The 26573-nt window shown below is 41.2% G+C and overlaps 1 protein-coding gene and 1 pseudogene across 1 annotated transcript; one reads left to right on the top strand and one right to left on the bottom strand.

Moving 5' to 3' along the window:
* Window positions 1-753: 753 nt before the first annotated feature.
* On the bottom strand, window positions 754-18851 carry slc66a1 (solute carrier family 66 member 1). The gene is made up of 8 exons (XM_060852215.1): window positions 18788-18851; window positions 18415-18617; window positions 15716-15845; window positions 12425-12512; window positions 9836-9987; window positions 9206-9298; window positions 8584-8769; window positions 754-4547 (listed from the first exon to the last, which is right to left on the bottom strand). Exons 2-8 carry the CDS (start codon window positions 18555-18557, stop codon window positions 4461-4463), a joined length of 879 nt encoding a protein of 292 aa, XP_060708198.1. The 5' UTR covers window positions 18558-18617; window positions 18788-18851; the 3' UTR covers window positions 754-4460.
* LOC132833846 (5S ribosomal RNA) lies at window positions 11213-11331 on the top strand (annotated as a pseudogene).
* Window positions 18852-26573: the final 7722 nt, after the last annotated feature.

Raw genomic sequence — 26573 nt, 5'->3', positions numbered from 1 at the left:
GCAGGCTAATCCTGACGAGCACTGCAGGGGTCAGTGCAGTCAAATCACCCACAATATGTAGAAAATTCTCTGTACTGAAGGGCAACAATAGATTCAGTCTACATCATTCTCAAAGGAATCACTGATTTTGAAAGAAAAAGTATACATAAACAGCAAGAAAGTGAGCATATACTGGAATAACCTGTTAAGTTTATAATTAAACATCTAAAAAGCTAGAGTAGTCACTGTACTTAATCTTTGTTATTTTACAACTGGTGTAAGAAACAAAACTTGCAGTTTGGACACAACCTATCAATGTGACCACAGTGGCACCTACTGGGCAACAGCAGAAATTTAGCCTCAGATCTGAAATAAAGTTTCCTGATTAGGTCTTTGCTGGAATCGTACATCCAGTTGAGTACACCAGACTTTAAATGGAGGTGAAGGTCTTCGTCAAGTTGCTGAAGTAGTGGGCTGGGTGATTTGGACAGACTGGAGAAGCATGGACTGTTCTTAGAGCAGAAAGGACAAGGGGGAAGATTGAATCATGCTCAAAAATCACACCATCCACATAGGAGGGTCAATCTCCACAAGCACACAGGTTTGAGAGAATTTGCAGATGAAGCAGACAGAAATTCCCTTCTTGGACCTGGGAAGTAATGATCTATAATTCCTTGAAAGTTGGCAGAAACAGATTAAGTTGTAATTTTCAAAACAGAATTAGAAATTGGAAACATGGCATTTATTGAGTGGGGGGGGGGGGGGGGGGGGGGGGGGCAAAAAAACTGGATGACATCCTCAAAGCACTGGCACTTCATGATGGGCTGAAAACCTCCTGCTTTTGCTGCAGAATTCTATGAAGAGCTTCCTCTATCAATGACATGGCCAAGCTGCTTTTCCTTTCCCTTTTAAAAAAAGCATTTGACAATTGGAAGTATAAATGTTATTTGCTTTATCAAAAATGGTTTCCAGTTTGCAAACAACGTGATTTATCTTGAGTCACTCAGTAACATTCACTCCTATTTAAAACACAAAACATATTCAAGAAGAAACAAAACCCAAATATAAAAAGGCTGAACAAAAAAATGTATACCCAGAAACCGTTTTAGTATGTATCAGATAAAACAGCAGTTATATTATAGTAACCTTGAATTCTGGAAGAAACAAAAACAGTTCAACATGCAAAGACTCAAACATTGTGAAACCAAAAATCTAACTAAATCATAAATTAGCAGTTTCTAGTCAGATTTAAAAAATGTAATACAATAATAATTCATGAAACAGTTATCCTAAAATTTAGTGATTTACAATAGCACCATTTATTTGAAAAATGAAGTTCCCTCCAAAATCAGATGTCCAAGACATATCAGTTAATTTGAACAAGCAAAGACTGGCTGCTAAAGTGAGAAGGGCTCATTCCTACAACTTATGTATCCCAGATATCTCTCAACATTGTTCTGGCAACAAAGTCGTGATCAAAACGAGGTTAACACCTAAAGTGGGAACTCCCAGTGGGTCTCCTGGGTAACATTAAGCTGCCTTCCCCATTTCAGACACAGATTTGCTGTACATTTCCACAAAATTCTGTTCTTTCTTTGAATTGTGTGAATGTCAATAATCCTTCTGGCCAGAATCTACACATTACTCAACCATTTATAGTCCTAGTGACTCCCATGCTCTAAAGGCCAGCAGTTGAGGCACAGATTTCAGCTTAAATCCCTAACTACAAGATAATGCTTTTTGGCTGTAATACTTCATAAAATTTACCTGATGTTGTTTATAACAGTTCATCTTAGGCCTAACTTCTAGTCTTAAGCAACCTTCTCAAGTGGTTGGATTGTTTCCCTTCATGGTTTGCAAAATTCTTAGAGTTCTTACCTCGAAGGCATTAGTATAAACCTGGAACTTACTTTCCATTATCAACAACCATCATTTCTACCCCCACCCTACCCCTCAAAAAAGCTGGTAAGCTGCTTTGAATAAATGATATCTACTTTCAAATCAAATCCAAAATTGACAAGGTTTTGTTATGCAACAAATTAAAGAATATGGAACCAGCTCAGGACAGATATACAATTGTTAACTATGAAGCAAAACATTTAAAATTGTTGTTCAGGTGGATCAATCAGATCCCAAATTCAAATTATTTAAAACTGGTGGTCAAATTTCTCTCAATTTGTGCAGAGCCAGGAGAGAGGTAGTGAGTGCAGCTGGCTACACAACTCAACCAGGTAGAAAACTGGATATGCTTTGTTATCCAGCATATACAAGTCATTCTCAAAATAGCAAACAGTTACAAAGAGTGGATAAAAACCAGAAGCCCTTCTTTTAAAAAACAAAGCAACAAAAATAAAAATGTTTAGTTATACCTTTGGATCGAATGAGAAACTTAGTAAACTTTGACACAATTTGTTTATATAAAGTGCAAAGTGATCAACTGTGATACCATGTAAAATCATTCTTAATTTTGTAAACAATGACAAGGTGGAAGAGAATATTGTAAAAGGGTAAGAGAGAAAAGTTCAAGAGACTATATCAGATTTCTGTTTCTCTGTTAAAGTTTGCCTAAATGTAGGAGGAAAGGAAGGAAGTCACAGATCCGACTGAAAACTAGGTTAAAAATAGATAATTATTTGAATCTGGATTTCAATATAGGGAAGATACAGCAAGCGTGCTTAAGACAGGGAATTCAGAACTGTTGGATTCGATCAATGGAATACTGTTCAAACCACTAACACATTAAAATTCAACTCTTGGCATAACTAAGCCTTGCTGCTCCCTAAACCTTCAGGAGACAAAAATCTTTCACGTTCTAAAATGGACCCTAATGGTTGAAAATCAAAATTTCAGAATCCTGGTAATTTAAAAAAAAATTACAACCACATCCCTCAAACCTAAGAATAAAATCTCAATGACTCAGTTACGAATGCCCTATATACACAGTCGTGTATTTTGGTTCCAATTCATGCCATCAATTTCAAACTGCAGCTGTACTTACAAGCAGCCCACAGCAGAGATGGTGAAGGCTTCTGAATCCTACTGTTTGATTCAACAGCAGATTTGAAGTTGGCGCCATGAGGAAACACGCTGATTTTTTCCAGCGTGACAGTGATGAGTGGATGAGGTTGGAGCTAATGTTTAGTTTAGAAATGGCTTTTGTGCCAGGCACCTCTATAAAGTGATCTGTGGCCATTCCACATGTTGGAACTGTAAAACCAGTCTGCGACCAGCAACTATACTAGCTCCTGACACCTGAAGGTAGGCTGAAAAACTCTAGTTGGCCTCCTTTAATTGGGCAAATATGAACACGCTAGATCAGCCCCCACACTGCTTGGGTGTGAGACAGGTCTGAAGAACAGCATATAAGCTACACCCTAGCATTTAGTGCCTGATTTCCTCTGAATTGGACTCCTGAGGTTGGGGAAAAAAAAACCCAAGCCGCAGAAACCTGGGTTCCCATTTCTCCCTCCCCCTCCTGGACATCGAATCCCTGCTGGGTCACAGATCTGCACTTGTTGCTGCCTTGCTCAACTGGTCTTTTCCAGTTGGGATCCTGGGCAGCAAGCACCAGATTATTCACCAACCGTCGTACTCATGTTCAAAGTCTACAGACACTCAGCCGTTGGAGTCATTGGATAGCAATCAGAGGCATGGTCCATTTCCTCCCCATCCTGGGAAGGAGGTAGTGAAATCCGTACAGGATGGGAATCAAATCAAAGGTTGAGTATAATATCAGAGAGCAATACACTTTCAGATTGAAACCACTTCTTGTATATTGTGGCCCTTTATATTTAGTGTTCCGGATTTGATAAAATTCGAAAATGTAAACTGTATCAAGCAGTGATGTCCATTGTTACGACAGCTCTTTTTGCTATCCAGAGTTGCTATGGCTTTTCTGGATTGAAACAGATAATAATTAGAGCCATTTTGAATGCAACATTGTTCAAAGTGGGATGTGAGATGTGAGATTTCCAGTTACTCTTAAGAGCCACACACACACACACATCACTGATTGGATTAGTTTAGAAGCAGCTTGTCCCCAACAGACCAATAATGGCTTTCCTCACACATGGAAGGAATGAGGAATGACCTGATGCAGTTGCACAAAGCCAATTCAAAACCACTGGTCCTGAGTAAGGATTGAGATGGTTTGATCAGATGCATTTGGCACCTGCTTCACCCTCGCATTTCTGGCAATGGCTTTTGTGTGTTGATTGATTTCCAAGGTCAAAAGTATCAGGCACTAAATAAACATTTATCTTCAGTCACAGTGGCAAACGTAATGATGCACAAAAAGGATTGTTCTTACAGTGGAGTCCTCCCTAGTGATTTTTAGTTGCAGAATTTTTCTCAATTTCTTTACAATAATAGCATGAAATTCGGCAAAGGCCTGGGCAGGTCTAGCTTCAAAAACGCTTTTAAAAAATAAACCAGGTTTTCCTGTACAGCGGTTACAGTTACTGGACAGTACTGCCTCACTGCTAAAGAGCTCGATGTCCACTTGAATTAATCAATGGTCTACTTTCATCAGATTTTTGCTCTTGATAGATGAAGAACTGAAACAAAATCTGCAGTTTTTTTAAGAATTAAGGACAAACAAATGGTTTATCTTAAACGTATGCTCAAATTGAGTCAGATTCTTGGATAAAAGAACACAAATCAGGCAACCCCAGGTTAGGTATAACCAGAATTCACGGCAAACTTCCCTCTAGCCTGATCCAATACATCTCAAAACAAACTCCACCTCCTGCTCCTCCGTTTTGCCCAGAAGAAGATTCCTTCCAGACTAGCCATGCAGATAACTCATTAATTAGCTAGTTTATGGTCAACCATTCCTCTCTCAAACAGCACCACTCTCTCCTTGTTGTTCCCTCGACACAGTTACCCACTAATACAAAAAAAAACCATCACGAGTCATTTAAGTCAGGGCTCACTGTTTGTTGAGTCACAAAATGTCTGCTGTGGTTTCTGACCAAATTCTCTTCTGCATTTCAAGGTATTTCACTGTATGTGAAACACACGAGAGATTCCCCAGAAATATGGCAGTAATAAAATGTCAGAATGGACGAGTTGGACCAAAGGATGATTCCTTGCTGTGTGACTCTATAAAACAATACTCTTTAACAATTTTGATGGCACAGCAGAAACCACTCACACATATTTGGATCTTTGAAACATTGTGACTGTAATGTACACTTCAAGCATACGTCTGTGGGTGAAAGGCTTTATAAAGACAAGTTTCTCTGTTTGAACCTAGCTAGCAAGGCAGCATTCAAGTACATATCCAGTTCTCACTGCTCCTGAACAGTCCAACAGCTTGTACAGTAGGTACCAAAGGAAATGTCAGAATGGATGACTTGGACCAAAGGATCTGTTTCCTTACTGTGTGACTCTATAAAATATTACTCTTTAACAATTAACCTCAAAATAAACAGCCCATCCCTTCACCACCACACTACATTGCAGCTCACTAGTACACAAGACTGCTCCAAAATATCCATCACTGCCTCTTTTCCTTGAATTGCACTACTGTTGACTAAAGTAGTAAATTCTCACAAGGAAAATATCCCTTTCATCCAGATATGTTCAGTTAGAGGTTTTCCCTGGAGGAAAAACACACCAACTGCAACAAATCCAACAGAATAATAGCAAGAGACTGGTTGTTCTGGTAATGTCAGGGCATTCACCAACCCTTAGGGAATAGAAGCCCCCAAAGATCAGTTAGTTACATTTAAAAATTGATTAAAATATCTATTAGAGGAAGCTGCTGTCTCTCCCTTCCAAGGAATTACTGTTCTAAGTGTAATAACTCAGTTACATGAACTCAAATGGACAGATGCAGAGGGGATGAACACTATTTGGGTCAGACTCTGACCCACTCAACTGACATTAACTGCGAAGCTCTTAATGCTGCCTCCATGTTGCCCAGAGACATCCTTTAATGGGAGATGAAAAGCCAATCCTCCCTCTTCACGACAATCAATAAATAACTCCGCACCAGGAAAGGAATAGAATACAATGAGCTGTAGAAGCTGCAATCCCTGCTCTTGACAGTAAAATTGATCAGATGGAGTTTTTTTTGTAAAGCAAATACAGTCAAAGTCCAATGATATCAGTGTAGAACATTTCACCGTCTTATGCGCACCTCAGTTAAATGTTCCAACATTATACTTGATAGAGCCCAAATGTCAAAATGAAGACATTAGACCAAGGGCATGTAGAATGTTATTTCATTTCCTGACTCCTCTTATCCCCACTACATAGGACATATTTTCTGGGGCTTGGTTTAATAAGTAAGTCATGCTTCTGTTCCACGCTCATGCCCATTCTTCACATCTGAATTTAAGATGGTGTCAGGTGATTTAACCTTTATAAGCTACATGATGATGTAGAGGTCATGTCACTGAACAAGTAATCCAGATCCTAGGTTAGTGCCTTGGAGACATGGGTTCAAACCCTACATTGCAGCTGGTGGAGCAATCGAATTCTGTTAGTTAACCCAGACCAGAAGCTCATCTCAGTAATGCTAATAATGATATTTTTGACTGGTATAAAAACCCATCTGGTTTATTAATATCCTTAAGGGACAGAAAGCTGCCACCCTTAGCTCATTTCGACTCCTGACCCATTCACAGCAATGTGATGGACTCTGAACTATACGTAAATAGCCCAACAAGCCATTCAGTAAAATGGCAATTTGGGACAGGCAACAAATGCTGGCCTGGTCAGTGACACCCACATTGCAAAGAGAAAGAAAATCCCATCCTTCTTTCATTTACACAAATATAATGCCCAGAACAGGAAGCTTGACACGCAACTATCATGCCCCTACCTCTGGACCAGGTCAGGTTCAAGTCGCTCCAGTTCCAGAGGTGTATCATAGTAAATTTGTATCATCGATAGTCACAGGTGAGTTGCCGGAAGACTGGCTAATGTGATACCACTGTTTAAGAAAGGTGGCAAGGACAAGCCAAGGAACTATAAACCAGTGAGTCGGTCGTCAGTGGTGAGCAAGTTGTTGGCGGGAATCCTGAGGGACAGGATGTATATGTATTTGGAAAGGCAAGGACTGATTAGGGATAGTCAACATGGCTGTGTGTGTGGGAAATCATGTCTCACAAACTTGATTGAGCTTTTTGAAGAAGTAACAAAGAGGATTGATGAGGGCAAAATGATGGATGTGAACTATATGCCTTACTGAAGTCCATCGACAAGGTTCCCCATGGGAGATTGGTTTGCAAGGTTAGACTTCATGGAATACAGGGAGAACTAGCCATTTAGATACAGAACTGGCTCAAAAGGTAGAAGACATAGTGGTAGTAGAGAGTGGTTTTTCAGACTTGAGGCCTGTGACCAGTGGAGTGCCACAAGGATCGATGCTGGGTCCACTACTTTTCATCATTTATATAAATGATTTGGATGTGAGCATAAGAGGTACAGTTAGTAAATTTGCAGATTATACCAAAATTGGAGATGTAGTGGACAGCAAAGGTTACTTCAGATTACAACAGGATCTTGATCAGATGGGCCAGTGGGCTGAGAAGTGGCAGATGGAGTTTAATTTAGATAAATGCGAGGTACTGCATTTTGGGAAAGCAAACCTTAGTAGGACTTATGCACTTAATGGTAAGGTCCTAGGGAGTGTAGCTGAACAAAGAGTGCAGGTTCATAGCTCCTTGAAAGTGGAGTCGCAGGTACTTAGAATTGTGAAGTAGGCATTTGGTATGCTTTCCTTTATTGGTCAGAGTATTGAGTACAGGACATTGGTTAGGTCACTGTTGGAATATTGTGTGCAATTCTGATCTCCTTCCTATCAGAAAGATGTTGTGAAACTTGAAAGGGTTCAGAAAAGATTTACAAGAATGTTTACAGGATTGGAGGATTTCAGCTATAGGGAGAGATTGAACAGACTGGGGCTGTTTTTCCTGGAGTATCAAAGGCTGAGGGGTGACCTTATAGAGGTTTACAAAATCATGAGGGGCATGGCTAGGATATATAGACAGTTTTTTTTTCCCTGGGGTGGGGGAGTCCAGAACTAGAGGGCATAGGTTTAGGGTGAGAGGGGAAAGATATAAAAGGCACCTAAGGAGCAACTTTTTTCCACATAGAGGGTGGTACGTTTATGGAATGAGCTGCCAGAGGAAGTGGTAGAGGCTGGTACAATTGCAACATTTAAGAGGCATTTGGATAGGTATATGAATAGGAAGGGTTTGGAGGGATATGGGCCTGGTGCTGGCAGGTGGGACTAGATTGGGTTGGAATATCTGGTGAGCATGAACGGGTTGGACTGAAGGGTCTGTTTCCGTGATGTATATCTCTATGATTCTATGACGGGACTGTTTAACGTCTGCAGTGTCCAGAAGGACCAACTGGATTGTCATGAATATGATCACCAGCCTAGCACGCACTCAGGCCAACTACAGCAAAGTTTCAATCTGACCGATGCCAGCAACTCAAACTATACATCAAGTGCGAGCCTTTCTGAACCATACAACACTATTCTGAGCTGGGTAGCACACTTATCTGCTGTCAATGGAACTGCCTGAAATGACCTTCATAACCCGCCATTCCAATGGGAACAGCCAGAAGTGTTGTAAAGGATACTGCCACGTCAAGTCCCATGGTTCCCAAACTACCGATCAACCAAGGAAGATGGTGCACAACATAGTTGCCCTCGCTTTGCCCTTGTCTTGGCTCTTTCAGCAGTACACTCAGACCATATGTTAGATTCCCCACAATCATCAGGGTGAAGAGGAAAGGGGAGATGCCTTCTGTAGATTTCCTTTTCCACTGGAAAGAAAAAAAAAGTACAAGAGAGAAAATACAATACATCAAGGATTCGCTACCCTCTTTCATGTGTGGCATGGGGACGCAGTGGTCAGCACTGCTGCCTCACAGCACGATGAACCCAGGTTTGATCTCAGTCGCAGATAACTGCTGGTGTGGAGTTTACACATTCTCCCTGTGTCTGCATCCTCCAGATGCTCTGGTTTCCTCCCACAGTCCAAAGATGCACAGGTTAGATGGATTGGCCTTGGGAAATGCAAAGTTACAGGGATATGGTGGGTCTGGGTAGGATGTTGTTCAGAGGGTTATTGGGGACTTGAATGGCCAAAAGGCCTGCTTCCATACTGATGGGATTCTAAGTCTCATTGGATTTTGGGTGCATCACAAGATTTCAGTACTGCATTATGGAACCGTCTGCTTGAAAGCCACAAACACTCACATTTCTGCAGAGCTGTGGTAACCTAGATGTCAAGTAAAACACAGATGAGAAGGAACCAACTGTAAATCCGATGATTTCTTGAGTAGTAAATTCCTGCATTTGGAAACATTACAAATGAAATATTAACAGTTTAATACAAAAAGAAAAATGGGAATCAACATTACAAATGCTTGCTGAATGGCATCAGAACTTTTTTGCTTTCTGTAACTGGAAGCTTGTGAATTTGATTGAACTGCACTAATTCTGCTGAAATGGGAGGAGATGTTATGATCAAGCCTCCAAACCTATTATTCAAAGGGCTACTTTTGTACTAAAAAACAAAGAAAGGTGGAAAGATAAAACAGCAGGTTACTTGAATGAGTTTACGATAAAATCATGAACAGGGGAAGATACACAATATATTTAAGAATTAACAAAAGGAACTGAGAATAGGAGTTTTTCCAGATAAAAATTTAGAACAAGACTGAAAAGGTCAACTTTATATAGCTGGCCTGGACCAACACACACACACATCACTACAGATGACAAAATTATTGACATTTCTGTCTTAAAAGATGGGAGTTGACATCAAAAAAGCTGCAGGGATTCAGTATCTTTTGCACAGAAGGTGACAGTGAAGTTAGAACTGACCTGGTTTGCAAAGTAGTGTGGAAAAGCCAAAAGAGAACGTCTAGTAAACTTTGGTACGTCCTGAACTGGAGACCCTAAATGGTTTCCTGGGAACAAGGAGACTGTCGCTCCAAACATCACAAATACAACAATGGCATTGATTACAGTTCCATCTGAAAGAAACCACAGCTTTGAATTCTCTCACATCTGAAAGATTTATTTTTAAGACATTTGAAGCCTTTGTTCTGTGACAGTGGTTAATATAAAAATAACTGAATTTTATGGAGAAAGAAAAACAGTTTCAAGTTGATAATTTGTTTTTCAAGAACTGAAAGAATGTTAAGAGACTTAGTATTAAACAATAAGCAGGGAAACAGTGAGGAGGAAAGAACCAGAGGGAATACGATCAGTCGGTGAAAGGTAGGAGAAATTAACTGAAAAGGGATGATGATGCATGGAGACAGAGAAACAGAGCGGTTATTACCAGCACGAGATGTCAATTCAAACAATAGATTAAGTGGGTGAGATCTGATATTGTCGACCTTAAGATTGATTGTAAGGTTGCAAAATACCCAAATGTGAAATGAAGTCCTTTTCCTTGAGTTTCATTAAAACAGTGTAGGATTAGAGGGGGAGAGGAGAGCAGATTTAAGTGGAAAGTAACTGTTAGCACAGCAAAGGGCTCACCCATTCCACTTTTGGTCTCCCAGTCTCAAAACAAACAAACAGTCTCCCTTATTGCATTGTCGAAGCTCCACAGGAGCACAATGAACCACTCTTTTCAATCACTGGACAGATCACTGGAGGTGGTGGGGAGTGGAAATGCAGGCAATTGGAAACCAGCTTGGATCCAGCATTCTAGCTTCCCTTTAGTTGGTGAAGCTTCCCCAAGTCCCAGACCAGCCAGGGTGAAATTGAGAATGGAGATTAAGCCAGAGGCATGCAGCCACATTGTGAGCCTGCCTCCTGGCAGTTGGATGAAGAGACGTGGAGCAGGCAATCTAAAACCAGAAGTGGGTGGATTGGAATTGGACAAAAGGTTATGCCACCAGACAAAATTTGGGGGAAATGTTCTGATCGTCCTCACGTCAACAGAGCCAAATTTGGCCAACAAATTTAACATTTTAGATACTTCTCCCAATCAACACTGAAACCTCAGATAGTGAGAGACAGCACATCAACTTTTGAAGTATTAAAATGTCTATAAGGAAAGCTCAAAAATAAAAATTACATTTGGATTCATCCATTTTCAGGCGATTAGGGTATCACTTACCCCAACACTGACCTCAAATTATTCTTCTCTCCCCTCTTTACAAAATCAAACTACTCACTTTCCATCCAGGAATCACACTGCCTCTCCAACCATATTTGGATAGGAATTTTCACTGATTCACATTTGTCTACAGCTATACTAGTCTGAAAACAGCCGATCTTGTCTGATCTCAGAAGCTAAGCAGACTCATGCCTGGTTAGTACTTGGATAAGAGACTGCCTAGGAATACCAGTTGCAGTAGGCTTGGGACGGCATGGTCGCTCAGTGGTTAACACTGCTGCCTCACAGCACCAGGGACCCGGGCTCAATAGCCACCTCAGAAGACTGTCCGTGTGGAATTTGCACATTCTCCCCGGGTCTGCATGGGTTTCCTGTGGGTGCTCTGGTTTCCTCCCACAATCCAAAGATGTGCAGGTTAGGCGAACTGGCCATGCTAAACTGCCCATCGTGTTAAGTACATTAGTCAGGGTGAAATGTAGAGAAATAGGTCTGGGTGGGTTGCTCTTCAGAGGGTCGGTGTGAACTTGTTGGGCCGAAGGGCCTGCTTTCATATTGTAGGAAATCTAATCTAATCTAAAGCACAATCTTGAGAAAGCTTCGCTGACTAAAGGGAGATTAGGTTGCTGGATCCAGCAGGTGAAATCAATATCTGACTGCCTACATTCCTAACACACCACTTCCAAACAGATAGTCTCATGTCATTGAGAGGTATGATCACTCAATGTCCTGAGCTTCAGAGCAATATGTGAGGCCAAAATTAGAGTGGGAGCACAGATCACAGTGAAGTCTCCTGTACACAAAGAGCAAAGTTGGTTTTGGTGAGTTTTTTTTAAATAAAAACCTGTGCTGCCAGTTGTTCTCCATTTACATGCTACTCTCCCTTCCTTCTCTGCCTTTCGCCTCCTACAGCTTTTAGTGGAACTCAAGGAACAGCACTGCATCTTTTCAACTGAATAGGTTGCAGCAAAAATAAAAAGAACAACGAAGCTACTTAATTAAATTGTAATCTTGTCAACTTAAATAAAGATCCAAATTTATATCCAAAAGGGTTGCAATAAACAATGTGTCATATAACAATAGCTATTTATTTTGTGAAAACCAAAATGATTTAGTACTATATCTAGTGAGAGGGTGACGAAATACAGCCACCGAGCTGATCAGCTAAGTGGTCTCCTTTGGTTTTGTATGATGCGCTGATCCCAAGTAATGCACACACCTGACTATACCTGCAGTACAAACATACTTCCTACGAAGACAAGCAGGAGATAAAAAAGGACAATCTGGCAGCGAACTGCAAGGTAGGTTATTAAACAGTAGTTAAACAAAGAGTCACTCACCTGATCTGGACCTGTTCTTTATTGCATAATAAATATATAGTGAGATCATTATCACATCCACCACAACATAATATACAGCAGTGTAAATCTGGAAAAATCAAACAACAGTAGAGATAGTTCAGACACTAATCATTAAGAATCCACTTCACGTACAGGAACATCAGCAAACATTCTTTAAATCAAGTTTGTACATGACCAAAGGCAGTGCTGGTATCTGCATAAAATAATGGTAAAGAATTATTGAGCCACAGTGGCCAGGTTCCAGGGCTGGTTCTTGAGGAGGTAACTGATCTCAGTTTGCCATGCAGCATGGGTGGATGGGATTTGCAGTCAGGCTTCAACAGGGAAGAGCTGAAAATGTGTTGCTGAAAAAGCGCAGCAGGTCAGGCAGCATCCAGGGAACAGGAGATTCGACGTTTCGGGCATTTAATTTTTAAAGTGAATGACATTGATCTAGCTGGTTATCTTCCACGAGACAGACTCAAAGACTCACCATTGGATCCCACAAATGACACCCTTTGCAATTATATTCTATTTTGCCCCTCTCCATGATGGGAGATTTTAATTTTCCCAAAATTGACTGGGATACACTCAGCGTCAGAGGTCGGGATGGAGTAGAATTTGTAAGAAGCATCCAGGAGAGTTTTCTAGAGCAGTATGTCAATAGTCCGGCGAGGGAAGGGGCCATATTGGGCCTAGTGTTGGGGAATGCGCCAGGCCAGGTGGTAGAACAGTGACCACAATTCTGTAAGTTTTAGAATACTCGTAAACAAAGAGGCGAGTGGTCATAAGGGAAGAGTATTAAACTGGGCCTAGGCCAATTATATCAAAATTATGCAGGAGTTGGGAAATGTGGATTGGACATAGCTATTTGAAGGGAAGTCCACATTTGAGATGTGGGAGGCTTTCAAAGACAGGTTAAAGGTAGTGCAGGATAGGCATGTCCCACTGAAGGCAAAGGATAGGAATCACAAGATTCGTGAACCGTGGATGACAGGAGAAATTGTACGACTAGCCAAGAGGAAAAGGGAAACGTACATAAAGTCTAAGCAGCTAAGAACAGAGTGGGCCCTGGAGGAAGAGTAGGACCAGTCTTAAACGAGGAATCAAGTGGGCTAAAAGGGGTCATGAAATAGTTTTAGCGAGCAGAATTAAGGAGAACCCCAAAGCATTTTATTCTTATATAAGCAGCAAGCTGGTAACTAGAGAAAGGATTGGTCCACTAAAGGATAATGAAGAAAGGCTGTGTGTCGAACCGGAGAATATATGAGATTCTGAATGATTATTTTGCATCAGCATTCACTGAGGAGAGGAAGTGATGAATGTTGAGATTAGAGATAGAAGTTTGATTAGGCTGGATCACGTTGACGCAAGTAGGAAAGATGTGTTGGGTAGGCTAGGGGTTAAAGGTGGACAAATCCCCAGGACTGGATGAGATCTATCCCAGGTTGCTGAGGGAGGAAATATCTGGGGCCCTGACAGATATCTTCCTTACATCCTTAAACACAGGTGAGGTGTCAGAGGACTGGAAGATTGCCATACAAGAAGGGTAGTAGGGATATTCCGGGTAACTATAGACCAGTGAGCCTGACATCAGTGGTGGGAAAGTTGCTGGAGAAGGTACTGAGGGATAGGATCTATTTATATTTAGAAAAGAATGGGCTTATCAGTGATAGGCAACATGGTTTTGTGCGGGGGAGATCGTGCCTTACCAATTAATAGAGTTCTTTGAGGAAGTGATCAAGTTGACAGATGAAGGACGGACTGTTGATGTCATGTACATGGACTTTAGTAAGGCGTTTGATAAAGTTCCCCATGGTAAACTAATAGAGAAGTGAAGTCACATGGTGTGCAGGGTGTTCTAGCTAGGTTATAAGGAACTGGTTGAGCAACAGGAAACAGTAGTAGTTGAAGGGAGTTTCTCAAAATGGAGAAAGGTGACAAGTGGTGTTCCACAGGGATGAGTGCTGGGGTTACTGTTGTTTGTGAAATACATAAATGATTTGGAAGAGGGCACTGTTGGTATGATCAGCAAGCTTGCAGGTGACACAAAGATTGGTGGAGTAGCAAAAGGCATAAGGCACTGTCAAAGAAAACAGGAGAATATAGATAGACTGGAGAGTTGGGTGGAGAAGTGGCAGATGGTTTTCAATCCAGACAAATGGGAGGTGATGCATTTTGGCACGTTTAATTCTAGAGCAAATTATACAGTGAACGGAAGAGCCTTGGGAAAAGTTGATGAGCAGAGAGATCTGGGAGTGCAGGTCCATTGTACCCTGAAGAATGCTGCACAGGTGGATAGAGTGGTCAAGAAGGCATATGGTATGTTTGCCTTCATTGGACGGGGTATTGAATATAAGAGTTGGCAGATCATGTTAAAATTGTACAAGACATTGGTTCGGCTGCATTTAGAATACTGTGTACAGTTCTGGTCGCCACATTACCAAAAGGATGTGGATGCTTTGGAGACGGTGCAGAGAAGGTTTACGAGGATGTTGCCTGGTATGGAAGGTGCTAGCTATGAAGAGAAATTGACTAGGTTAAGTTTGTTTTCATTAGGAAAAAGGAGATTGAGGGGGGACCTGATTGTGGTTTTCAAAATCATGAAGGGTATAGACAGGGTAGATAGCGATAAGCTTTTTCCCCCCAGGGTGAAGGATCCAATAACGAGAGGTTACCATTTCAAGGTGAGAGGTGAAAAGTTTAAGGGGGAAACACGGGGCATGTACTTCACACAGAGGGTGGTGGGTATCTGAAACACGTTGCTAGCAGAGGTGGTAGAAGCAGGCACAGTAGATTCATTTAAAGTGCATCTGGACAGATGCATGAGTAGGTGGGGAGCAGAGGGATGCAGATACTTAGGAACTGAGCGACAGGTTTAGACAGTAGATTTGGATCAGCTCAGGCTTGGAGGGCCAATGTGCCTGTTCCTGGGCTGTAAACTTTCTTTGTTCTTTATACCCAGGAATGCATAGTCTTTTAAAATTGTAATCTTTTAGGATCTAGTGAAAATCCCAGGCCAATATGCGAGAGAGAGATTTAATTGCACAAGGTAATTGCATATGATACAGATTCACAATGCCTAATAACAACTGGAGTCAGGTAATTTAATGGAGTTCCACTCTAGGCACCCAGTACAAATTAATCTAGAATGTAAAACTAAAATATGGCAGGTCTTGTAATTCAAAGGTTTGCAGTCATATTCAAATTGTTCTAATCTTCAACTGATCATTTAACTGGGCTATTAAAGTATTCATGCAGACATCATCTTATGACGTGAAAACCACTCACCTGTATTGGCAATTGCTGAGCTAGGAAAGCACCAATTGCATTGCATGAGTCACCAGCGAGCCAACCCACCAGGAACCAGATTGACACAGCTTGGTCCATATTTCCTTTCAGATAAGAACTATAACATTGCCTAAAGTAAAATTGGTGAGTTATAAACCATTTTGCAAAATCTTAATAAAAAGACAGTTGTAGAAATCTGCACACATCTTAACACTGGTGTACTCCTTTCTAAGAATAGAGGAGGATGCTTGTAAGCATGCTCCCCAAATCATTTTAACACAGAGATAATCCATTCAGGTTCATTTTTAACATGCCACCCTCCACTCAGATGCAATATTTCCTCTATGGCTACTTCAAAAGATTCTTTGCTTCACACGTCACAGACAGACAATCATCTTTCCCAAACTTACTGATAAGGACAGTCTACACCTTCGGAATCTGACAATGCCTGATCTCAGAAGCGAGGCAGGCTCAGGCTTGGTTAGTGCTTGGATTTTACATCAGCTACAAAGATGATTAGAGATTGATTAAATATATTAACAGGGACAACCTCTAAATCTCCTTTGATACTACTTCTAGGTACAGCTAATTTAAAATGCAGAAACTATGTAGATCAGCATCTGTAAAACAATAGATGTAGGAGAGGGTGGATTAATTGTTTCTTTCTTATTCATAGAGAACATAACATATTTTTATTTGTCAGGGTTCGGATAATTTCTTCCCTTAGCTCTATTTCAAAAAGCAGCAGTGTCAGTAACAACGAAGCACAAGTTTGAGGTAAATTGGCTAAAGGACCAGTGTGAAATGGGATACTTCCTAAGCAACGATTTTACAGTGTGAAGAGGTGGTGGAAGCAGATTCAATGGTCAACTTTAAAAAGAGAATTGGTTGGATAGGTTCTTGAAAATAAAAAGAGCATGACAACACAAACAGGAGAGCGAGACCTTTTGCATTGATAAAGATCTTCAACCAGTCAACATTGCAGTGATACAGTGTGCCACCAATTATGTTACAAATGGCAAGCTCAAAACTACAGTTTGAGCAGAAATTGGGCACACTTTGCAAAGATATTCCAGCTTTAGTGGGTGACAATACTGGCTGCATTAAGAATCTGAAATGTTTTTGGTATCTGTGTCTGACATTGATCCCAGTATGTATTTTTAAAAATAAATTCCTGGAATTTGTTCATCACTAACGAGGATGGCATTTATTAACCATCTTTGGTTGTTCTGAGAACATGGGTCACCTTTGTGAACCACCGCATCATTCAGATACAAAGTGTTTTTTTTAAAATCACTGCTGGGCAGGTAAAGGTCAGACCACATAGCAATGGCAAATGTCAAACCTCCATCAAGGACACTCAGAGAACCAGAGTCCTTAACGATTTAACCAGTTTCGTGGCCACTGTTACTGACAAACTGTTCATTTTAAAATAGTGTACATAACTTCATGGCTGTTCAGGGTCCTGTAAATTTGAAGAAAGATCAAGGATTCATGCTTGTTTACTGTGCAGTCCATCCAAGCGATGGAGTGTGAATATCAGGCACAATTGTAATGAGGTTGAGTACACTTATCCTCAATTACCCAGGAGCTAATTGAAAATTTTGTCTAGAGAGCTAGAGGAAAATAACATTTACAAAATGAGGCTGCGTGCTGTAACTAAATGGTGAAAGTCAGCAGTCTCCAAGTGAACTGAAATGCATTTTAACTTGCAGCAATGTTAAGTTTCAGTTCCATATTTGGATTAGTCACTACCCTTTGTTCAACTCGACACCCAAAAATGCTGAGGCAATGGTTTAGATTTCTGCATTTTAAGATGGTTTGAAGTAATTCTGGAGAATTATGAGATTGATCTACAAAGAAAGATTCAATTGATCAGATATTATCCGAGTTTGGAAGATTGGGAGATGATCTCATTCAAAACAAAGTTTTTACAGGGATTGGTTAGATAAATGTGAGGTGCTACATTTGGTAGAGGCAAATCAAGGCAGGGCTTATACACTTAATGATAAGGTCCTGCTGAACGAAGAGACCATGGCAGGGTAGACGCAGGTCCCCGGATTGTCTCAGAATAAGGGGTGGTCATTTAGCACTGGGAGGAGGATGATTTTCTGGGGAGAAGGGTGATTGTTTAGAAGTATTTACAAGACAAATGGTAAGTGAAATAACTCCATATAGATATGTATCCTGCCACTAAGTCATCCTTTATTTACACATACATAGTACATGACACTGACCCAGTGAGTTCAGAGCAGACTTGAGATTGAACAGAACTCAACACTCCTTTTTATTTTTTTTTCCCCTGACACTTCTGTTTATATTTGTCAGCCAGGACGCTCTGATTAGACCATGCTAACAGCCCCAATCAGGGAACTCATTCTGAGGTCCAACTAACTGACCTCATTCTAAATCACTACATTAAGATTTCTTCTTAAGTAAAAGTATTATGCAGTACAGGAAAAGTAAAATGGTGTGGAACCATGTGCCACGCTGTAATAGAATGGGACTCGAAGGGGTGACCAGCTTCCTCCTGTTCAGAGTTATGCAGTACAAAATCAGCAGATTTTGGTGGCGGTGGTGGAAGCATGCATATGTATAAGTCAATGAAAACGTTAACGCATATACACATTTTCAGACGCTCCTCACCAATTGTGCGTTTCAGCTGACAGACTGAATTATGAACTGCAAACTGTACTTACGGGAAAGCAGCCATCATGAAACACAAGACGGAGAACAAGCCCAAAACAACACTCGCCAAATCTCTGCCATCTTCGGTGCACTCTTTCAGTATATTCCAGACAAAGAGAGATCCGTTCGGGCAATCGGTGGTGAAATTTCCCATCACTCACACCACAATGTTCGGAGGAGTTTTGCGTAAAAGACAACTTCCCTTAATAAGAGCCTAGGTGAAGCACAGAAACAAGAAACTGACCATGAAGCAGAGCAGAAACAGACCAATACATTAACAACAAGACGGCAGCAGTTTCTGTAGGTGAGCGGTTGTGTAGCGAGTCAGTTCTCAAATTCAGTGGGGAAACAATAATCCCCAGAGACAATCTGCTCCCAATTTACCTTTGAATCTTGAAAAAGCAAAAACTTCACTGCACAGCAGAGATACCAACCGGGTAGATCACATGACGAGTCATGTGATAAACCGGTCACATGATATTGATATCAGATGGTACAGTGGATCTCCAGGGGCGTTTATTTATGTGCTATTTGCTCTGTGTGTTTCAATGAGCTTGTAGATTCCCTTTCCAAAGTACAGCCCCACTCAATTTCTTCACCTTCCCCCGTAAAATGTACCACTTCAACAAAGTCTGGTTGCAAATCATTTACTAAATAGTGGTCACTATTTATGTGAACGTTGTACTGCTGTTTCTCAATCATGATGAAACTTGTATCCTATTGCTTTCAGTACAGAAATCACAGCAAAATTACTCTCCGCGATTTTTATTACTCGTAGTGCATTTGGTCCTTTTGCAAATCACTTTAAATCTATGCCCTCTGAGTTAAAAAAAAACTTGATTCTTACGAGCAGGAACAGATTCTCCCTATCTACTCACGAGTCATAGAGATGTATAGCACGGAAACAGAACCTACGTCCATGCCGACCAGATATTCCAACCCAATCTGATCCCACCTGCCAGCACCCGTCCCATATCTCTCCAAACCCTTCCTATTCAGATACCCATCCAACTGCCTTTTAAATGTTGTAACTGTACTAGTCTCCACCACCTCATCTGGCAGCTCATTCCACACACGTACCACCCTCTGTGTGAAAAAGTTGCCCCATAGGTCTCTTTTATATCTTTCCCCTCTCATCCTAAACCAATGCCCTCTAGTTCTGGGCTCCCCCACCCCAGGGAAAAGACTTTACCTATTTATCCTATCCATGCCCCTCATAATTTTGTAAACCTCTGTAAGGTCACCCCTCAGCCTCAGTCGCTCCAGGGAAAACAGCCCCAGCCTATTCAGCCTCTCCCTATAGCTCAAATCCTCTAACCCTGGCAACATCCTTGTAAATCTTTTTGAACATTTTCAAGTTTCACAACATCTTTCTGACAGGAAGGAGACCAGAATTACACGCAATATTCCAACAGTGGCCTAACCAATGTCCTGTATAGCCGCAACATGACCTCCCAACTCCTGTACTCAATACTCTGACCAATAAAGGAAAGCATACCAAATGCCTTCTTCACTATCCTATCTACCTGCAACTCCACTTTCAAGGAGCTATGAGCCTGCACTCCAAGGTCTCTTTGTTCATCAGCACTCCCAAGGATCTTACCATTAAGTGTATACGTCCTGCTAAGATTTGCTTTCCCAAAATGCAGCACCTCACATTTATCTGAATTAAATTCCATCTGCCACTTCTCAGCCCATTGGCCCACCTGGTCAAGATCCTGTTGTAATTTGAGGTAACCTACTTCGCTGTCCACTACATCTCCAATTTTGGTGACATCTGCAAACTTCCTAACTATACGTCTTATGCTCACATCCAAATCATTTATATAAATTATGAAAAGTAGTTTGCAAAATCAAGGACAATTCACCAAGTGAGTAGTTACAGTGTGGAAATGCATTGCCTGGAAGCAAAATTATTGAGGCATCGAAGAGGGCATTCAATGGAAATGATATGAAAGGGCATGAGGGAAAAAGCAGGAAATTGGCAGTAGATAATGATATTCATTTGAGTTGCCGGTGCAGACGCAATGGGTTGAATGGTCTCCTTTTGGACAGTAACAAGTCTGTGGTTTCTGTGCTTACCCTGCTGGCACACCAGCCCCCTCACCTCCATCCACAGCCCTAAACAGTCCTTCCAGATGAGACAGAGGTTCATGTGCCTCTCCTCCAACCTAGTTTACTGTATCTGGTGCTCCCAATGTGGTCTTCTCTCCATTGGGAGACCAAAACTAAACTTAGGGAATGTTTTGCCAAGCATCTTAGCCAGGCCCAACCTGATCTCCCAGTCACCGTCCATTTCAATTCCCCTTGCCACTCCCTTTCCGACATGACCATCCTTGGCGTCGTCCATTGCCACAAGGAATCAGACCGCAAATTGGAAGAACACCTCATTTTCCAACTGGGCATTGAGTTCTCCAATTTCAAATAACCTTCCTTCCCAGCCCCTCCTCCTCCCTTCCATTCCTCTCATCACCCCTTCCTTTGAGCGACCAACCAAATTCATTCCTCCTATCAACCAACAAGATCGTACCCTCTACCTGTTTTCATCTACTCCACCTCACCATTCTACTCCCCCCAAACCCCTTTATCTGCAGCTCCCGTTACACCCATCCCCAGTCCTGAAGAAGAATTATACCCAAAATGTTGACTTCTCCACCTCCTGATGCTGCCTGGCTTGCTGTGTTCTTCCAGTCTCCTGCTTGTCTACCTTGGATGCCAGCATCTACAGTTTTTTTGGCTCTAACCAAGGCAGGTCTTGAGCATGAGTTATCTTATAGAGTCATAGAGATATACAGCAAAGAAACAGACCCTTCAGTCCAACTCGTCCATGCCAACCAGATTTCCTAAATTAATCTAGTCCCATTTGCCACCACTTGCCCCAAATTCCTCTAAACCCTTCCTTTTCATGTATGCATCCCAATGCCTTTTAAATGTTGTAATTGTCTCAGCCTCCACCATTTCCTCTGGCAGCTCATTCCATACACGTACCACCCTCTGCATGAAAAGGTTGCCCCTTAGGTACCTTTTAAATCTTTCCCCTCTTACTCTAAACCTACGCCCCCCCTAGTTCTGGACTCCCCCATCCCAGGGAAAACACCTTGTCTATTTACTCTATCCATGTCCCTCATGATTTTAAAAACCTCCATAAGGTCACCCCTCAGCATCCGATGCTCCAGGGAAAAGAGTCCCAGCCTACTCAGCCTCTCCCTTTGGCTCATGATTGAGAAAAAGAAGCATACTGTACATGTATATTTTGACTCCTGCTTTTACATTTTAGAAGACTCGAAATCAGGTTTTGCTGTAGACCATAAGACATAGGAGCAGAAATTAAGCCATTCGGCCCATTGAGTCTGCTCCGCTATCCAATTGTGGCTGATAAGTTTCTCAGCTGCAAATGTGTTGCTGGTCAAAGCACAGCAGGCCAGGCAGCATCTCAGGGATAGAGAATTCGACGTTTCGAGCATAAGCCCTTCATCCATTCCTGATGAAGGGCTTATGCTCGAAACGTCGAATTCTCTATCCCTGAGATGCTGCCTGGCCTGCTGTGCTTTGACCAGCAACACATTTGCAGCTGTGATCTCCAGCATCTGCAGACCTCATTTTTTACTTACTGATAAGTTTCTCAACCCATTCTTCCTGTAATCCTTGATCCCCTTGAAAATCAAGAACCTATCTATCCCAGTATTAAATATACTCAATGACCTAGCCTTCACAGCCTTCTGTGGCAATGAATTCCATAGATTCACCACCCTCTGGCAGAAGAGGTTTCTCCTTGTTTACTTTCTAAAAGGTCGTCCCTTTACTCTAAGGCTATGCCCTTGGGTCCTCGTCTCTCCTACCAATGGAAATCTCTACTCAGTCCAGGCCATTCAGTATTCTGTATGTTTCAATTTGTTCCCCCCCCCACCCCACTAATGCCTCTACTATCTCTTCAGCTATCTCCCTTATATCTCTGCGGTGTAGTTTTTCCAGCACTTTTTCCTTGGTGATGGTCACCATACTCAGCTCTGCTCCCTCACTCTCTTGAATTTTTGGGATATTACTCATGTCTTCCACCATGAAAAGTGAACGAAGTAATTATTCAGTTTCTCAGCCATTTCCTTGTTTCCTACTATTATCTCTCCAGCATCATTTTCCAGCAGCCCAATGTCCACTTTTGCCTCTCCTCTGCCCTTATATATCTAAATAAACTCTTACAGTCTTCCTTTATATTACTGGCTAGCTTACACTCATATTTAATCTTCTCCATCCTTATTTTTTTTTTGTTGCCCTCTGTTGGTCTTTGTAATTTTCCCAATTCTCTGGTTTCCCACCGCCCTTCACCACTCTTTTGCTTTTATGTTATCCCTGACTTGCTTAATCAGCCATGGTTGCTTCATCCTCCTATCATGCTTCAGTTTCCTCAGGATAAATCTCTGCTGTGTCTCCTAAATTACTCCCAGAAACTCCTGCCATTGCTGTTCCACTGTCTTTCCTGTTAAGTTCCTCTCCCAGAAAATTATGTGCAGCTCCTCATTCATGCCTCTGTAGTTGCCTTCATTCAGCTGTAATACTGTAACCTCTGATTCTATCTTCTCCCTCTCAAATTGCTGTCTTTTACATGGGATGATAAACTAATGGAATCATTTACCTGCTCTTATTTAGACTTAGTTCCAGTTCAAGGCAATATGGAGTGAGACTCTGCCAACTTTCCTGTTCTATATGCAGTTTCTTCAACCCATCCAGGGTCTCCCTCTTATTTAAAATCCCTCTTTAAATCCATTTTGTCAGGTTTGGCCACACTTCTTTCCCCCTTCCATCTGCTGGTATCCATTTTCCACCTCGTGCCCATTTTGCATGTAAAAGATCCTCTGATATTATTTTGAGGAAAACAGGAGAGATATCCCTCTTGTCCCAGCCAATATTATCCTTCAATCAACTTCAAAAAAGTGTGGTAATTATCATGTGTCTGTTTGTGGGAATTTGCTATGCATAGGTTGGCTGCCATGTTTCCTACATCACAACAGTGACTACATTTCAAAGGTTTAGAAATTAGACTTAATGCAAGGTCAACAACTATGAATTAATCTTTTGACTCAATATTTAATTCAACTATTTTAAATCATTCTGTCTCCATTGTGTTTATTGTTTTCTCTAGAACCGGGGCGGGGGGTCACTGTTTAGAAATCAGGAGTCATCCATTTAAATCATCTCTTTGAGGGTCACAAGTCTTTAGAATTCGTTTTCTTAAAAAAGTCATAGAAGCAAAATCCTTGAATATTTTTTAGGCAGAGATAGAAAGAGTCTAGTTAAGCAAGAGGGTTGAAAGGTTATCAGGGATTAGGTTGGAATATAGATTTAAGGTTACAGATCAACCATATTGATTGGCAGATAGACTTGAGGTGCTGCATAACCTACTTCTGCTCCTTGTTCACTTCGCAGTTGTATGGCTGCTGTTCAGTCAATTACACTTCATCTGGGCACATCTTTATTTTCTTGACCTCCAACTTTTTGACATATATTTGTTCATGAGATATGGGTATCACTAACAGGAGAGCATTTATTACTCATCTCTAATTGCCCTAGCAAAAGTGGTAGTCAACTGCCTTACAGATATTGAGATGTACAATATGGAAACAGTCCCTTTGATCCAATTTGTCCATGCTGATCAGATATCCTAAATTAATTTCATCTGATTTGCTGGCATTTGGCTTATATCCCTCTAAACCCTTCCTATTCATATACCCTTTTAAATGTTGTAACTGTTCCCGCTTCCAACACTTATTCTGGCAACTCAATCCATACACACACCACGTTCTGTGTGAAAAAGTTGCCCCTTAGGTCCCTTTTAAATCTTTGCCTTCTCACTTTAAACCTATACCCTCTAATTTGGTCTCTTCTACACTGGGGAAAACACCTTGACTACTTACCCTATCCATGCCCCTCATGATTTTATAAACTTCTACAAGGTCACCCCTCAGCCTCCAACGCTCCAGCGAAAAGAGTCCCTGCCTATTCAGCCTCTCCCTATAGCTCAAACCCTTTAACCGTAGCAACATCCTTGTAAATCTTTTTGAGCCCTTTCAAGTTTCGCAACATCCGTCCTATAACAGGAATGATAGAACTGAACACCATATTCCAAAAGTGACCTAAAAGTGACTTTGTGGGCACGGTGGCACAGTGGTTAGCACTGCTGCCTCACAGCGCCAGAGATCCGGGTTCAATTCCCGCCACAGGCGACTGACTGTGTGGAGTTTGCACGTTCTCCCTGTGTCTGTGTGGGTTTCCTTGGGGTGCTCCGGTTTCCTCCCACAGTCCAAAGATGTGCGGGTCAGGTGAATTGGCCATGCTAAATTGCCCATAGTGTTAGGTAAGGGGTAAATGTAGGGGTATGGGTGGGTTGCGTTTCGGTGGGTCGGTGTGGACTTGTTGGGCCGAAGGGCCTGTTTCCACACTGTAAGTAATCTAATCAATGTTCTGTACAGCAGAAAATTGACTTCCCAACTCCTATACTCAATACTGACCAATAAAGGCAAGTCTACCAAACACCTTCACTACCTTGTCTACCCGCAACGCCACTTTCGATGAACTATGAACCTGCACTCCAAGGTATCTTTGTTCAGCAACACTCCCCAGCACCTTACCATTAAGGGTATAAGTTCTACCCTGATTTGTCCTTTCAAAATGTAGCACATTACATTTATCTAGATTGAATTCTGTCTGATACTCCTGGGCCTATCTGGTCAAAGTCCCATTGTACTCTGAACTAACCTTCTTTGCTGTTCATTACACCACCAATTTTGGTGTCATCTGCAAAATTACTAACCTATATTCACATCCAAATCATTTATATAAATGACAAAAAACAGTAGTCCCTGCAGTGATCCTCATGGCACACTGCTGGTCACAGGCCTCCAGATCAAAAAGCAATTCATTCACCACCATCGTCTGTCTCCTACCTTCAAACCAATACTATGTCCAATTTTGTAGCCTTCTTGAGAACTGTTGTAGTCCTTGGGTGTACTTACTATCATTTTCTCCAGGACACCTTTAGCCATTTAATTTCTCTTGCCCTCCTCAAGACCATTTCCTTGCTCAAAATGTATGATTTTTTCTATCTTTCATCAGGGTTTGATAAAAAGACATAAACCTGAACAATAAACCTTTCTCTCTTCATGAATGCTTGCCTGACCTGCTGAATATTTTCAGCATTTTCTGTTTGTATTTCAAAAGTCAAGTCTTTTGTTTGTGACTTTAAGATAGCTTTAAGCATACATTCAACATTCACTTGTTTTGCAGATGATTTTTGCAGCATAAATTTATGAAAGCCTACAGGACAGAGTTCATATAACCAAATGAAAATCTCAGTGCATACACCCACAGTTTTCAACCGGACATTCAAATTTTGTGTTGGGTTGCCCATTATTCTGAAAACAATGAATAATATTGTTTTTTCAAAGCTATGAGGTGGAGTTTAAGAGAACAAAAACTCAAATACACACTCAGTACCCAAAAGACAAAATAAATGTTCAGTTCTCTCATGCCACTGCAAATAAATTGAAATTTAATTGCATTCAATTTTTGACAGTTATAAAACAGAAAATGTTGAAAGCACAAAACAAGTTACACAGCATCGACGTACAGATAAGTACGGTTAACCTATCAGATCAATGGTCACTTATTAGAATGAGAACAAGAGATCTAACCATTTATAAGCAAGTACAAGGCCGGATAAAAAGGAGCGAGGTCCATGAGAGGGATAAGAAGAAAGTGAACAGTGAAACTGGGCTAAACAAAATATGGCAGCAAAACAAATGATGGAGAGTGTTAACAGGATTATTAAGAATTAAATATGGATCTAGAGGAAGTGTTCAGCAATATTAGGTAGAGACACCAACTTTGTATGACTACATTATTATCACTAATATAACGGATATTACTGAATTGTGTGCTTTTATAGAAATTATGTCACTGTTTTTCATGTTGTGATCATCTATTCCCACAATTTCCATTCTGTCCAACTTTTTTTGTCACTGCTATTTCGTTGAATGCACTCTGGTATACTATTTTTCAAATCGTGAGTCGCTTTTCCCCAAATTTCAAGATTGGCTCTTGTTTTCAATTTTATGTCAGGGCTAATTTCATTTCTTGTGGACTTGAAATGGTCTTGAAGATAATATTCTCTCGTTTT

Source organism: Hemiscyllium ocellatum, chromosome 37 (genome assembly GCF_020745735.1).
Source record: "Hemiscyllium ocellatum isolate sHemOce1 chromosome 37, sHemOce1.pat.X.cur, whole genome shotgun sequence".
In the NCBI taxonomy this organism is placed as follows: Eukaryota; Metazoa; Chordata; class Chondrichthyes; order Orectolobiformes; family Hemiscylliidae; genus Hemiscyllium; species Hemiscyllium ocellatum.
Note: the sequence above shows the minus strand (reverse complement) of the source record. Positions and strands in the feature narration are given on the sequence as shown.